General features: G+C 36.1%; 1 protein-coding gene across 1 annotated transcript in view; it reads right to left on the reverse strand.

Moving 5' to 3' along the window:
* Nucleotides 1-6,148: 6,148 nt before the first annotated feature.
* PDE3A (phosphodiesterase 3A) overlaps nt 6,149-17,686 on the reverse strand; it is a 327,252-nt gene continuing 315,714 nt past the window's right edge. Inside the window, exon 16 of the mRNA XM_047787451.1 lies at nt 6,149-10,127. Within this exon, the coding sequence (XP_047643407.1) occupies nt 9,886-10,127 (242 nt within the window). The 3' untranslated portion in view covers nt 6,149-9,885. The remainder of the gene's footprint in view (nt 10,128-17,686) is intronic.

A 17,686-nucleotide genomic window follows, 5' to 3' on the forward strand; every position in this document is an offset into this window, starting at 1 on the left:
GATCCCAACTCTTGTATGTAGCTACAGAGTATTAAGCAATACCTCCCCCTGCCAACCCATCCAGCCCTGTCTGATCCCAGATAGCGTAGGCCATTTAGCAACTCTATACATCTGTCAGATTTCAGCAGAGGTGGACCTGGGGCTCATTTCTTATGCCAACAATGGTATAAGAAAGAATGATCTGGACATGAAGTGGCTCCAGGACTAAAAGAAGCGAGACTGTTGTTTAAAACTATCTACTGGGAGTTTTCATTGTGGCTCAGTGGTAATGAACCTGACTAGTATCCATAAGGATGTGTGTTCAATCCCTGGGCCCGCTCAGTGGGTTAGGGACCTGGTGGTGTCATGAGCTGCAGCATAGATTGCAGACATGGTTCAGATCTGGCATTGCTGTGGCTGTAGTCCAGGCCAACATCTGCAGCTCAAATTTGGGTCCTAGCCTGGGATCTTCTACATGCCACAGATGCAGCCCTAAAAAAAAAAAAAAATGTATATATCAGAAAGTTTTCTAATTATTTAACTTTTTTTTTTCTTTTCATTGGTCAGGGTGTGGTACCTATTTCCCAAGTTTCAGCTCATGTGGTTCAGTAGGTGGAGGGATGATCTGTAGAGTGTGAATTACTGTGACCAAGGATATGCTAATCTGATCTCTGCAACTATTTCCAGCCACACTTTCCTCTGCCTGGCTCTCATTTTCCATTAGAACTTGCCCATCATCACCTCTTTCACCCTACCTTTCCTTACCTAAGGCCGGTTTGACAGCACATAATTAGAGGAGAGAGATGAAGGTTCAGATTGTACTACATAGCAAGTTATTAGAGCATCACCATAAGAGGAAAGCCCTGGGAGAGGAATAGAATCCACATTTCAAGAAGATGCAGTCATTCTTGCTCTGTGTGCTGTGTGTGTGTTTGTGTGTGTACATGAAATGTGTGCATGCAGACTGGGAAAGAAAACGTACTCCTACAGAGTGTGTAAATACTCCATTAATTTGATTTGCCTAAGACATAGAAATATAAATGATAAATGGCTGGTTCCTTTGATGGGGCCATAGTTTGAGGCCAGACCGAAGGGAGCTTTGAATATATCAGGTTTAGAATTTTGTCTCATAGATAATGGGGAAATCAATATATATAGCTTGAATAATGAACTCCTTGGGAGCTTTGGGTAGAAATTACATTTTGCTTTTATTTGTTTCTGAAAACTATGTTTGAGCATTTTCAAATCATTCAAAATTTTATAAAGCTTTTCAGATATGCAGAAGAAAATTCTGAGCCTATATAAGAAAATATCCCATATATTCAGTGATAGAAATATATTGGGCATACATAGACCATCTCTATAGGATAAATTGTGGCATTCATAGTATAAATGGCAGTACTGTCTATTTTCATAGGACTCTGAAGTGGAATGCCAGAAATTTGGGTATCTTCGCTTTGGGGCTAACTATTCAGTGATAGAAAGGGCACAGTGTATCTGTAGAAAGTTAGATGAAGATTAACACAGCTAAGAATTCATCAGTGATAGGGAGAGGAATATAACCGTAGGAATAAAAGCCCCTAGGAATCCTTGAAAATTGTAGGAAGGCCAATGGATGTCTCATTACAGTGAGACTGGATACATGCTATTGTATTTGGATATGAGATTAAAGAGTACTTTCAAAACTGGATGGAGGACTTGGGTGTACAGATGACTACATCAAACATGATACCACAGAACTGTATTTACATTATACATTATCTTCACATCGTAACATCCACATTGACCATCTGTGACACAATTCTAATAATTTTGAGTATATATTGACTATAGCATTTATATATATGTGTATATATATATGTGTGTATATATATATGTGTGTGTGTATATATATATGTGTGTATATATATATGTGTGTGTGTATATATATATGTGTGTATATATATATGTGTGTGTGTGTGTATATATATATATATATATATATATAAAACCAAGAGGCACTTCCAGTAATCCTGGCAAAAAAAAAAAAAAAAAAGCATCACTATAGTGTCTAAGCTAAAAAATAATAAAAAATAAATACAATTTATCTTGTATTTTTTCCATATATATTCTACTTTTTATAAAACATTTATCGGCCATTAACTAAGTCACTTAACAAATGCCTGTTATAGAATGATACAAAGTATTGCTACATATATTAAGTGCAACATACAGGTGAAAGGACAAGATTTATTTCAACTACAAAATGATCAGTTAGTTTCAATGCCTCATTCTTTTGTTTCTAAAAGTTGGTCAATTCGGGAAGTTATTCACAAGCATATTCAGGTTTGTTGAGAGTGGTGAGAATTACATTGTTAAAAATCATCATGTGCAAATGACATCCCTTACACTGTTACTTTGGTTGGCAGTTACTTGAAAATATTGCTTTTTAGGAATACGAAATCAAATTAATCCAGTACTCTCTCGTTTACAAATATCGTACAGAGACAAGTATTTGGGACATGCTAACTTAAACTTTCCCATGAAAGTTTTCCTCAGGAAGAGGTAATGACTGATTAGAACAGTGCTCCATCAGGAATCAGAACAATTTTAATAACAAAACCCAAATCAAATTAACCAAATCAACCAAAATCCAAAACAATCTGAATTCAAATCAAAGCTCTTTCAGTTGCATATCATATTGTTATAGAAATCCAGGAGAATCTTGTTTTCATTATTTTGCATTGAGAGTTTCAGAATACCTATGAAAGCACCAATATTTATTTTGCGATTTTTATGATTTAAAAAAAACCTCTAGGAAGAAATATCAGGGGGTGGGTAGGTTCAGTGATATTTATTTCCAGTACTTGTCAACTATCAAATTGTCCTCATTGAAACAAAAATGGTATGTGTTCTTCTATGATCATGTATTAGGAAGTGAACTGACACTCATAAATGGGGAAAAAAACCACCAGTTAAGCAAATATAATATGGCAAAAATACCATGCACATATTTTACAGAGCATTAAAAATAGTAATTTTTTAAAAACTAATGAACAAATATATACTTAGAGTCCAGCCATAGAAACCCTACTGACAGGTGATATATAGATATGTCAGAGTTCTTAGAGGATAGCAATACTATAGTATTGAATTATGCTTCTACATTGCGAAAATGAAATCTCCGGTATAAAATGGGTTTTTGAATCATAAAAATAATCTTAAGTTTTGAAAAAAGTGATGGGAAATTTTATCAACCAGCAACTGATAAACACAAAGAAAACATCCTCAAACAATTACTTTTAATTTCACATAAAACTATCTAAATATTTTTTATTATATAGAGAGTAAAATTATTAAAATTAAAAAAAAAAATCCTTCCCTAGAAAAAGTGTTCCAGCAGAAGTTTCCAAGCACTAAGGGCTATTTCACATTCCAAAATGTGTAAGTGCTGCTTGTAATAAAGGAAGCCAGGGTTGAAATATGGATCCATTAAATCTCTTCACTCCAGAGTAACTGATAACTAAGTTGGTTTGCCACAAAAAAGATGAAGAGGTGTCCTGGGATGATCATTTAAATTTTATGTAGTGTCTATTTTATTACCATGGCCTGCACAATGAAACTAAGTGTGATGAGTTGAAACTTGGGGTGAACGGCATCTTTCTCCTTATAGCAGAGAGAACTTCTGATGATTTTTCCTTTACTAATTATGAGTTAGAGAAGTGAAATTGAAAGAAGCCATATTTTTCTCCTATGTTTGACTTTTTGTTTGTTTGTTTTAAAGAGGAAAGTATTCCTTGTTGTAATGTCTGTTTCATCTCAAATAGGTATGTCTACTGACACTGAAAAAGCATTAAAGCTTTAAAAATATTTTTCATTACCTTTCTATTTGCGAATTTCAAATTGCAACCTAACATTTGATCACCATTGGCAGATGAGTGTGTATGCATGGTTTATTGATTAGTCAGTGCTTCCTTTCTGAAAGTCAAAGATTAATTAGATAAAATTTTTCTTAGAAATGAACTACATGGGTTCTTCACTGTGTCAGAATTTAATAAAATATAATCTACATTGTTAAATTTTATTTAAAAATAAACCATGACAAATCACTGGATAATAGTTTTTTTTCTTCCTTAGTCTTAACTCAGACTATATATATTTAATCTAATCAAATTATGGGGATTAAATTTATTTTTGTCTCATGTATTTATTGGACTCAATAAAACACTTTCCTCCCTGGGGCAATGAAGGGCATTTGAAAAACAATTATTCTTTCTAGTTTTTTTGTTACATAACATTAGTTCTGATTACACAAATATATATATATATTTTATATATTCCATATAAATATATATTCCATGAAATGTCATTCTGTGGACTTCATTTTAATTGACTAAAAGAATTTTAACAGTTTCGCTTCAAAAAATAAATAATCTTGATAGTACTTACATATGATGACATTCACTTTGAAGCATTGTTTTGGTTCAAATTATTAGCATGATTAAAGAACCACTACTTGATGTAAAACAATGAGGAAATCTGTCTGAACTGGATATGTTCAGTATTTATCAATGAGAAGGCATGCGTTTTCTTCTTTGCTCCACAACTCCTCAGGCAGGGAAGAGAAATCAACCTTAAATTATGGTATGGAGAGGAACCAGTTGCCTTTAGATTGGAAATTTAGATTCATAAGAGCATTAAGCCAGTTTTGATGTCAGAAGCCAGTTTTGTTTTCCATCTATACATCATTCCATATAGTTTATAGTCTTATCTGAACTAAAATAGCTTATAAGGGATCAGTATTTTTGAATCATCATGTTAAGCTCTATCAACTCAGTGATTCAATCTTCAGTTTTGTATCTACAGACAAATTTTGCAACAAAACATGCAATTATTTTTTGGTCACCATTGTTAACCTGTTGTTAGAATAATTTGATAATGTGAACACAACAATCAGTTCAGGTAACATGAGAGCACCACCAGGCGAGTTAAAGGAGTATCATTTTAACATATGAAATGTGTTACATGATAGCACAAATTGCCTAACACATATAGTGCATCCCATAGATTGAAAAATATGTTCTAGTTCTTTTCTGGGCATAGTTCTTTAGTGCAAAACTGCAAAGACTTATGCAAACCTCTATTTAACCTCTATTTGGTTGTAGTTTGACTCAGTGCTTATAATTTAATTAATTTACCCTCAAATTTCCAATAAGAATTTGAATATTTCTAGAGGGATAAACATATGATGATGGGAGTCAAAACTGGTTGTATTTCGTTTTGATTAGAAATTCTAAGAATAATTTCATTTTGGAAGGCTCTTACACCTAAAATGGTGAACTGGTCCCCTATTCTTAAAAGTTTCATTTTGTTGGACAGAACAGAAAAAGGGACTGGCTATACCAGCAAGTTCATAGTTTTTGAAGTGGCTATACCAGCAAGTTCATAGTTTTTGAAGTAAAAATGAATGACCTAGAACACAGTTTTTAAAGTATTTTGCTCATTAGGAGAGAGGGCAAATGAAAGAAACTCGGTTTGGTTTCAGAGTACATAGATATTTTAGTGCTCAAATACCTAGAGATGAGCTATTAGCATTGACAATTTTATTCATTTCCACCCATACCCATTAGATGATAATCCTGCTAGTTTGAAAAGACAGTTTGTTTCCAAAATGGCATATAAACCAGGAAAATTATTAAGGGGGAATCTGACTTAGGATGGAAGGGAAGGACAATAAGACCATTATTCTGGTTTTCATTATTATTTTAGAAATATTATGGAGTTCCCATCATGGCTCAGCAGAAACAATCTAACTAGCATCCATGAGGACACAGATTTGATCCCTGGCCTTGCTCAGTGGGTTAAGGATCCAGAGTTCCCATGAGTTATGGTGTAGATCACAGACACAGCTTGGATCTGGTGTTTCTGTGGCTGTGGTGTAGTCCGGCAGCTACAGCTCGAATTTGACCCCTAGCCTGGGAACCTCTGTATGCCAGGGGTATAGCCCTAAGAAAGACAAAAATAAAAAACAAGAAGTAATTAAAAAAATATTGTAAATGACAACAGTGGAGATACCCATACTGCCATGAAAGCACCAAAAATACCTCCTAAAGCAGAACAGAAATGATGTTTTGATTATTCACTTCTCATTAGTCATTCATCACACAAATAGTTCACTTTTTTAAAGCAGTCATTTCAAACTTTAGACTTTATTTACAATGATAATTTTCATATCTTTATTATAAAATAATTTATATTTTTCCATAATTTAAACAAAGAATAGGCCTGAGTCTCACCACTTTTGCACAGCTTTTACCTTCAAAGAAAGTTTTCTGGAAAAGTGACAGGGGACATGAGAAAATCTCAAATCAAGAGAGGCAGGGATATGAAGCAATTCTAATACATACATGTAATATGAAGTCTGCATGACAATCCCTTTCCTTAGTCTTACTGGATTTGCAATGGTTAGGCTTTGTTCTGAAATTCCATTGAAATGGAACAGACATAGTTGGGTATTCTGTTTGTATAAACATGATATGAGGAAATTCCTTCACTTCTCAGATGAAGACTAATATAGAGAAATCCCTTTACAGAGCTACTATTATCTTTAACTAAGAGCAAAACCAGGTCTTATATAAATGACAAAAACAAATTACAATTAAAAGTATGCTCAAGTGGTGTTTTCACCAAGGAAACAATACTCTCAAGGTTGGTTTAGATTAATAACTGGAAAGAAATTCTATTAGCATGCTGGAAATGACACTGATGACTCTCTTAGTATATCTGGTCTTTCCTTAACAGAAAGCAACCACAAACATCAAGGCCACAAGTTCCAACTTTCCCTATCATTAGTCTCATGGCTGTCTGTACATTTCCCCTAAATGGGCTAGACATTCCTTCATTTGAAAGACCTGAGTTTATCTAATGGCACCTCTAATTGGGCTCATATAAAAATGTAGTAAATTGCAACAAATACACTGGCACCACAGGAAGTAAGCTCTGGAGTTTTAAGTGAACACAGCAATATTGCTGTCACTGAGGACGGGGAAACCATCACTAGCAGAAAAATATCTTTTTACATCCCTAGGCATCCTTTGGGATGTACTGGATGTGCATGCATCACACCCTTGATGACTCTCTATCCCTTCTAGCTTTACTACAAGGGCAATTTATTTTTGAAGAAAGTTATTAATCTGCCTAGACTGATGAGCACAATTATGGAATGAAGGGGTTCTTACTGCTTTGGCCATCACTGTTTCATATATTCTAAAACAAAACAAAAACCAGGCAGTTTCCTTTGACCTCTACTCTGGCAGCCAGGTTGGCCCCTATTTGGGATCACAGAGCTTTGATGAAGTTACCAAAATATCTTTATGAACTCACAGCTATTCTGCTGTTGTTCTTGCTCCACACCTTGATTTTCCCTCGACTTATGTTTATCTTAGAGACATGGCATTTCAAGCAGGGAAAAGGATCCATTTTGTTAACTCATTATCTAATTACTTATAGATACAGAGGTATATGAGTATAAATGCTTTTTTTTTTTTCCTGATGCTATTTGCAGTGGAAGGAGGATAAATTCACTGGGAAAATGTATTTGTCTCAGAGTAAGTTTTGCAAACATAGAGACACACAGGCAATATTAAACAAATGGAAAACAATTCAGTAAGTCCTAAATAATGAAGACCTGGTGTTAATGCCAAAAAAAAAAAATTATTCTCATTATTTAGTTAGAGTCTGCAGCCATTTGATCCTTTTCATATTTTCCTACTTATTGGGAAATTTGCCTTGAAACTATGTTTATTTTTGATTGTATCATCTTTGCCTTCTTTTTAAAATGCCATGGATTATTGTAAAATCACTGCTTTGGAAGGGAAGAACATTTATGAGAAACAGGCATTTTTAATGTAAACACTTTTCTATGATTTCAGAGGAAATAAAAAGTAGAAATAACAAGCAAGAAGCTTAGACTGTTTAGATGATGAGCAGGTCCAGATATAGTACTGAAGAAAGAGTTATAACCAAAAAGTATTGGGAAGAAAGGGACACTAATTATAAACATTTGGTATTATTTAAGGAAGTCTTTCACTTAGGAGACATGGATCCAAAAGTTACCTCAAAGTTAGCAAAAGTTATTAGTGAAAAAACTTTCTTTGCAGCATTCTCATTGAGTTGGCATAAAATAACTATCAGATTATTATTTAAATTAGAATAGGCAGATGAGTGTGTGTTCATAGACGTTCATGCAAATGAACCGTCACTCTCTTACTGGGATTGGAGATAGCTACAATGTATAAAAATGGTGATTAAAATAGAACTTTATAAAAATGTTTCCCTTTTCCCTTTAAAAAAAAAAGTTTACTATCTACAGAAACAAAAACAAATTTTTATATTTACATCAAGATAACTATTCATGACAAATATAATAATATGGAATAAAATATTGAAAGTGAGTATCAACTTTTTAAATAGAGGTTTGGCTCACAGCATAAACAAGTGTAAATAAACAAACCAAAAAAAAAAAAAAACAAAAACAAAAACAAAAAAAACAAAAAAAGCCTTTCTAGGCCCAGTTCTCCCAAATCCTTCTAGAATCTTCCCTGCCAAAAGAAACATGACAGTGGGCCAGACTGCAGATAGAAGCCACGCCATCACACTTCAGGTGGAATATGCAACAGGGTTGTCAGTGTGACCTCTGCCACCCAGAAGCCAATCTTCAGCAGTTGCCAAGAATCAGGCTTTCACCATATCGAAAACCACACAGCCTGGTATTTTCCCTTTCATGTCTAGCTATCCCAGAGTGGGTTTCTATTTGCCTTTCTTTTTTCTTTGCAGCAAATTAAGACATGGGAGATCCCAGTTACGAGCCAATTCCCAGGTTTTCTCTGGGAATCTTTTAGAACTCTCACCTGATGAAAAGACCTGACTCCTGCTCCTTTCTAAGTGTTTCTGTATAAAGAATGCCATTCCCTTGGATGGTGATTTGTTCCTAGGTAAGCGAGGGACATACTCGCAAACAGCTCCTATACATTCCCTGGAAAATGCCTCAGTCTTCCCGGTTTAAGGCTGGTGCCACAGCGCCTCCAAGTGGTGCATAGCAGTAGTACCAGGCGCATGACCCTCTCCCCCAGCCCGCCAATCCCCTCTCTCTGCACAGGGACTTTACCGGAGGAAGATATTTGGAAGGGCTGCCTCTCAAAGACACTCCAGAGTGAACTCCATCCTGTTTGTTCACGTGTGCTGAGTCGTCAGCTGCAGCAATGCTATAAATGGCTAAAATCACAAAAATCTCTCTTCACATACACACAAATATCATACACACGATCACTCTTTCCATCTCTCTTCCGCTCACACACACACACACACACACAAATATTGGCAGGATGTGTAAGAATTCAAACAATGCTCTGGAACTTTCATCTCAATACTAAGAGCAAAAGCTCCTTAGTTGTAACCTACATTTGCTGCACTGTTTCCCTGCTAAGCCGCACCATCTCCTTGGTGATTTGTTTTCCTCTATTTTTTTCCTTTATGATTTAGTATATCACAGTGACCACTATATATCTTAATATAAATGTTACTAAATTGTGGAGCCAGTAATCCCAGCTTTCAGTGTGTCTGTGAATATGTTTTACATGGATCTATGTGAGAGCTTATATACACACACACACATATCTATTTCTTCCTTTAAAAAAAAAAATCCTTGGAAGCTGGTGTTACAATGTGAAAGCTTCTCTGAGCAAGAGTTTCTTAACCCTTGTACCTCACTGTAAAAATAAACACAGAAAATGCAAAGAATCCCAAAATGCAATAGCTGTTTGCCCATCTTCTTGTATTTCTACAGTGTTGTGTCTAAGTGTTGTGCTGGCTTGAAAAGAGTCTGTGACAAGTCACTCTGTTTGGAAACACAGCTCATTCTATCCATTGTCACTGGTTTGGCTTTGGTGTTGGGGTCTCCTCTCCTCTCGGCTTCCCCTTGTCCTCATCTTCTTCCTTGATAGCCTGGATCTGTTCTGAGGAATGCTGCTGGGGGGCCTGGTCCAGGGATTGAGACTCTATGCCTGCCAACCGCTGTTCCTCCTCAATGACTTTCTTCCACATCTTGTGGTTCTGCAGGAGGTGCTGAGTTATTTGGCAGTAGATTTTCCTCCTTTTGAAAGTTTTCTTTCCTGAAAAAACACCAAATTAGACAACTTATTTGTGTGCTTAGTACATGGTAGTTATCTCTTTTTCATCTTATCAGGTACCAAATAGATACATATCTTTCTCAGTTAATTTGTATATCCTAATGATGATGTTTGAGAGTGGGGAAATAAGATGGTATGAACCATTAATATGTCACTCAAGACATATTTTGAACAGTATTTAATATCTTGTCCAATACAAGGTTCTGTTTGTATCTTAGAGTGATTACTCCCACTCCATTCAGACTCAAAGATTTTCCATCTAAATTATTGGAATAACTTCTTGCTATGTCTTCCTTTGCTTTGTCAACCAATTCAACTCACAAAAGTCTACAAGACTGATTTTTTTTAAAAGACGGTTTTGCTATTACTGTTCTGCTTCCTGTGGACAAAACAATTAATTACAACCTCCTCCGGAAGTTCTCCCACAACCCTGGCACAAACACAGACCTCTTCCTTCTGCAGCCTGGTTTCTATTTATACATAACTGCTTACTTATCTGTACATGCACCAAACTCTTCTACTCACACACTGGTACTTTTCCTCCTTCTGAGATGCTCTTCTCAGTCATTGAAAGTTCCTGTCCATTTATTATTTAAAGACTCAATCAGATTTTGCTGAATTTCTCTTTTAAAATAATCTCTCTCTCCTAAAATTTCTTGTCACACCATGTACTCTCTCCAGAGTACTGTTTCCTGTTCTTTTTCCTTTTCTCAATATCATTATTTCTTTTTTCAGAAACTTTGCACCCAAAGTAGTTTACTTAGGAGGGAACTCTCACCCCTTTTTTCATTTATGTATTTCTAGAAAAGGCAATCAAACTCTAGTTCTTTACCCACATGCCAGTGGGTAGGCATGTGACCCAAGTCAGGCCAATCAGAGCTCTTCCCTGGGATTTTTCATAATGGCCCAGAAGGAGCATGGGCTCAGGGGATGGGGATTGGGGCTCTGTTCTTCTTTGCTTGCGTGTCTGGAATGAAGTGAACAGAGAGCTGACTATAGTTTCAGCCTCATAAAGAAAGCAAGGTTAAAAGAATAAGCTGTCAAGGAGTTTCCATAGTGGCTCAGCAATAACAAACCCAACTAGTATCCATAAGGAAAAGGATTCAATCCCTGGCCTCACTCAGTGTGTTAAGGATCTGGCATTGCTGTGAGCTGTGGTGTAGGTCTCAGATGCAGCTCAGATCCCTCATTGCTGTGGCATAGGCTGGCAGCTGCAGCTCTGATTCACCTCCTAGCCTGGGGACTTCCATATGCCACAGGTGCAGCTCTAAAAATTAAAAAAAAAAAAAAAAAAGAATAGCTGTCGGGCAGATGAGTCAGATATAGGAACAGGAGCAAGTAAGATCTGATACTAGCCAACATCATATTTATATGAACCAATAATTTTGTATATGCTCATTTGATTGGATTTCTGTCACTTGTAACAAAAAACAATGCCCTAAATAACCCCTAAATAATGTATATACTTTAAAGCACTTATATTGTTCTATATTCTTAAGAATTAGCTCCTCCACTAAACTCTAGCCTCTTTGAGGGTGTTTTATAGAGATCTTCTACATAGCAAGGCTCAGCAAATAGGCACTTAATACATAAATAAATTATACCATCTGGAGACCAAACAACTTAAGTGTTTTCAATATGGAAGTCCTAAGGACAATTTTTACAGAATTACATTCTCTTGATTGAGAAAGTATAATAAAACCAATTTCAGCATAAGGATATGTTTTAAAGAAGGCTATTTAAATTGATGTTGTAATTTACTATTTAGGCTCCCAATTCCTTATCTATGTATTAAGTACCTAAAATGCACTAAGTGTCCCAGATTGTGATGATCCACTGACAGACAAGATAGAGGAGCATGCAGCAGGGAGCTTTGACTCTATTGGAAAAGATAGAGAGTAGAGAGTAAATAAGTAGGAGCAATTATACTGAGTCGTACAAAGTCTTTGAAAGGTGGCAGGAAGAGAGGAAAATGACTTAGTTGGGAAATTAATCCATGATGGTTGTGGCTTGGACTAGGACAGGATAATGGAAATGAACATAAGTAGATAAATGTGAGATATATTTGTGAGGTATAACCAACAGGACTTGGCAACTGTTTAGATATAAGGATAAAAAGAAGAGAGGAATCAAAGTCAACTTTGAGCTGAACAGTTGAGTGGCAAGATGTGCTGAGAGAGGGGACACTGGATAAGGAACAGATTTGAGGGGTATGTTGAATATAAAGAGTCTGGGAGACCTCCAGGTGGGGAGAGGTAAAGTGGGTAGCTGTTCTTTTCCAAGCAACCAGAATGTAACTCTTGGCACCTCCATTTGAGTGACCATTTTAGACATAGGCCAAAAAAATTGGAAGTTAGCAAAGAGTTTTTATATATATATACACACACAATGTTTTTATTTTTTCATTATAGCTGGTTTACAGTGTTCTGTTAATTTTCTACAGAAAATGACATGGTGAAGAGTTCTGCATTAGACTATATATTTCTCCATGGACAGAGGTTGAGATCAGATGAGTCATCTACCAAAAATGTTTGTGGACATGCTAATGATCCTTTCAACAGTTTTATTCTAATAGACCACAAAAATTTCCTATACTTGATAAGATCCAATTTTAAAACACAGTTCAGAAAACAGACTTGAATTACATTTGAACCACACAGAGAATGAAATTAAACTGAATGAATGCCATGGGGGATAGATACAGGCAAGGTCATAAGCAAGAACTTTTAAAAAATATTTACTATATTTGTTTTTTATTCATGAGCTGCACCCATTAATCAGTTTTCTGGATGCTATGGAAACCAAGACAATTTAGTCCCAGAGTCTGCTTTACAGAAGCTTACTGTCTCTAGGAAAGAGGGCTCAGAAGACCAAAACTGACATACACAAGCTTTGCTTTATGACAGACATATATAAGTGACCAAGATGGCCTTAATCTTCCTCTCATCTTCACTAAAATTTAGACAGCTTTCTTCCAGATTCTGGGAACCTGATCTCTTTTTTCTTAGAGCGTTTCCTTTATAAAATGGGTAACTGCATATTCTTTCTCTGCCCTTCTGTAGCTGCTAGCCAGTTTGGTAACCTAGGAACATCTCTCTCAAGGACCAGGGAGCCATTCCTTGGAAATGCAATTATTAAGAAAGATAGGGTAAGAGTAACTTGATCCCCATGCTGTACAGTGGGAAAAAAATAAAGATAGGGTCTCTATCGTCTATCTCTGTGGGAGAGTAGCAGCCTAACTCAATAAGCACCAATTAGCAAACACAAATGGAGTAATCATACTGACCAAATCCCTCTAAAGTCACCCATACTTTTTCACTCATTCAACCCATGGTTGAAAAACCCTTCTGCCTTTGTTTCAGTGGATTTGAGTCCAATTTCTCTCTCCTATTGCAAGAGTCTTGAAGAAAGCCTTCCTTGCCATTTTTAATACATATCCAGTGTAATTTCTCTCTGACACACTGGAATATGACAACATAAGAGGCTCAATATATGAAGGAATAGGTAAGATTTTTTTCCAAAGGATGCGACACTTCAGCTGAGATATAAATTATGAGAATTAAATACACCAAGTAAGAAGGGGCTGGCAGCAATAAACGAAGTGAAGGGCCTGCATATAGGAAAAAGGCTTGGGGCCTTGGAACATGTCATCAATTTCTTCAATTAAAAACTTCCTAAGGGAGGAAACCATAAAAAACAAAACAAAAAGACAACCTACAGAATGGGAGAAAATAGTTTCAAATGATGCAACTGACAAGGGCTTAATCTCTAAATTATACAAATAACTTACATAACTCAACAGCCAAAAAGCCAACAACCCAATGGAAAATGGGCAAAAAAATACCTGAATACACATTTTTCCAAAGAAGATACACAGACAGACAACAAGCATATGAAAAAATGCTCAACATCGCTGATTATTTGAGAAATGCAAGTCAAACTACTATGAGGTACCACCTCACCCCAGTCAGAATAGCCATCATTAATAAGTCCACAAATAACAAATGCTGGAGAGGGTGTGGAGAAAAGGGTGCCCTCCTACATTGTTGGTGGGAAGGTAAATTGGTACACACTATGGAAAACAGTAATGGAGGTGCCTTAGAAAACTATACATAGAACTACCACATGACCCAGCAATCCCATTCTTGGGCATACATCTGGACAAAACTTTCCTTGAAAAAGATACATGCACCCATATGTTTACTGTGGCACTATTCACAATAGCCAAGACATGGAAACAATCTAAAATGTCCATTGATGGATGACTGGATTAAGAAGATATGGTATATATACACAATGGAATACTACTCAGCCATAAAAAAGAACAAAATAATGCCATTTGCAGCAACATAGATGGAACTAGAGACTCTCATACTGAGTGAAGTAAGTCAGAGAAAGACAAATACTATATGATAACACTTATATCTGGAATTTAATATATGGCACAAATGAACCTTTCTACAGAAAAGAGAATCATGGACGTGGAGAACAGCTGTGGTTGCCAAGGGGGAGGAGGAGGGAGTGGGGTGGACTGGGAATTTGGGGTTTAATATATGCAAACTATTACCTTTGGAATGGATAAGCACTGGTAACTACATCTAGCCACTTATGATGGAGCATGATAGAGGATAATGTGAGAACAAGAATGTGTATATGTATGTGTGACTGGGTCATTTTGCCGTACAGTAGAAAACTGATAGAACACTGTAAAACAGCTATAATAGAAAAAAATTAAAATCTTTTTTTAAAAGCTTCTTAACAAGGGCAATATATACATAAACTAAAATTTAAGGAAATCTGAATTCTGTCTACAAAATCAATAAAATATATTAGTATACTTGATTCTTAAGAACAAATCTTTAAAATTACTCTTCTACCAAAAGCTATCTATTTTTCTATTTCTACATTGTTTTCATTGTAGTTAATTTCACATCAGTTACTGTTAAGAAATCTTTCCCTTGTTACTGTACTTTTTAACCTAATCATTTAAGTCCAGATGATCACTGGCCATAGGATGAACTAGACTCACAGTCATAAGACACACTCAAAGGCCCTAGGTAATAATTCCATTTGAAGGTTATACACATTCACAGCAATGCATTCACAAGGAAGGAGCCAAGAAAAGCTCAATTTTTCTCTTTTTCTTTCAGGGCAGCCCCCGTGAGAGCAGCTGTTCTCTTATTAATGCTGTTAAACGTTAGCAATAAACCTTTCTGGAATTAAACTGAATGAGGTGACGTAGAAGAAAGTTTGTACCAAATAAATTTGCGTAGATTAGAGTCTGCAGGTGGTCTAAAACATGCCTGTATTGGAAGCCAAATTGTTCAGCAGCACTGGAACCTTTTGAAATGAGAACAAAGAGCCTTTCATTGCTCAAATTCTAAATGCAGCTTAGTACTTCATTAGAAACCTCTTAGTTTGCTGCAGGAATCTTTCAGATTTAATTATGAGGTGGGGAAAAAGCCTTTTTTCCCTAGGATACCATATTGAAACATTTTATTCTGTCCTGAGAGATCTCCAAGTTTTGCAAATTGCTGAAATTATCAGTGCATTTTTAATTTTTTTTTTCCTGAAGTCTTCAGTTTCAGGCTTAATCAAGTTTACATTCTCAGTCAATACGAATCCTGAAATTAAAATTAATGAGTCCATAACAATGGAGTTAAAAATGAAGAAACTGGCTTTCCTTTTTGGTCCTGCAGAAACCATCTACATCTTGGGATATAAAGTCTAACCTGAGGCTCAGGAATTTTTGTAAAACAAGCTAAATTGCATGATCACGATTCCCCTTCTATTTCTAGAATTCCATTATGCCATGAGGCCAATTCTTACTAAACACTAACACTGCCCAATATTTATCATTTTCTTGGCTATACAGAAAATAATTTCTCAAAGGGTATGGTTTGCAAATCATTGTTGACGGATGTTTAAAATGTTAACGTGAGGTGACCAGTTGACTTTTAGAAGCAAACAGTAAACAGAGTACACAGAATTCTCATTCCTGCTTTAGTGAGCTTTATAAAAATGGGAAGGTCAGGAAAATAATACATCAGAATAGGGGAGTCAGTATGACAACCCGACCCTACAGAACAAAAACAAGTCGAATATTTGGTTGTTGCATTTCCTGCTTAAACTAATGCTGACTAGTTGAGCCTGTTAAATCTCCTGGCCTAGGTCCTTCAAGTCTGGATTATGTGTGTGTTGTTTCAATGTCTTTGAGTTCAAACAGCAATCAGGTAGGACCCATGGGAACAAAGCTTTTCCAGAGGCTAAGCCAACCACATTTTCCAATAACATTCAGTGGAAAAACTGTCCAGTCCTTATAAGATGGCAAATTACCTGGCTCTTTGAATGAAAAAAATAAAAAGTGAAAAAACAAAACTCATGCATGCTTATTAAATGAGCAAATGAATAAATAATCCATGAATCCCATCTTGGCTTCTACCTCTGAATCCCAAGATAAGCACAAGATTTTTAATAGAAATCTTTTTATAAGCATCAGGGGAATAAAGCAAAATTACTTTGAGAATAGAATATTGAAGGAAAACAACTTTTGGTTTTCCTCCTATTCTGTACAAAAGGTAATATATGGGTTAGAACTTAAGCAAAAATCTGACCTAAAGCCAAATTTACTCCTGTCTGACCAGTCTATGGTTAGTAACAAATTCTTTATCTTTGCTCAGGTGAGCTTACAACTGGGCACTTATATGAGGGCAAAATAAGCTGATACCCAGGTTAGAATCTCCTTACTGGATGGTCAAGATGAAATAAGTCGTTTATTTTTCTGACTGCGCTAAAAAGCAGGAACAAATGATAATGTCTTTCATTGGTAATAATTTTAATAATGGCTTTGAAAATCATCAATGTTAAGGTTGTACTTCGTTTATGAAGGTAGATAGAAACCACATGCTATGTTCACATGAACACAGGAAGAGTATGAAATGTCACTGTTAAGGCTTATTGGTTTTTTTAATGATGCTATTAGGGCCTTCTCCCTATGGCAGGAGAAACAGAGACTATTTCAAGACACAAAGAAAAATAATCTGACTTTATAGTCAATTAAGTTGAATGGATTAGAATGACTACATGATGCACTCCAAATTGTTTACTGGAGATTGGCACTTGCCATCTGCCTCTACATGGATTGAATTGTGAGCCACAGCAGCTACTGACCCTCAGCACCCCAGGAAAGGAGCTCAGGAACGAGGTGCTCTGGGAAAACTGGCAGAACAGGTCTTCAGATAGATAGATATTTTCAGGAGAAGATTCTAATAAGGCCAGTTCTTGCATCTCCTTGTATCTAGAAAGCCTTAAAATTCCTCATGGTGACATCTGCTCCTCCTGACCAGCAGTAACCTTCAGGAGACCAGCAGCAAACGTCTGTAAAATGAATGCTTGGTTTCATGTACCTCCCCCTTGACCAAAATCACATATATACTGACCTTCCCCCACTACCTCTTTGGGGCAGGATTTCAGAGCAGAGCTATCTGAAATGCTGCCTCCCAGGCCATAATCCTCATTTTTCCCCAAATAAAACTTAACTC

Source organism: Phacochoerus africanus, chromosome 7 (genome assembly GCF_016906955.1).
Source record: "Phacochoerus africanus isolate WHEZ1 chromosome 7, ROS_Pafr_v1, whole genome shotgun sequence".
Classification (NCBI taxonomy): Eukaryota; Metazoa; Chordata; class Mammalia; order Artiodactyla; family Suidae; genus Phacochoerus; species Phacochoerus africanus.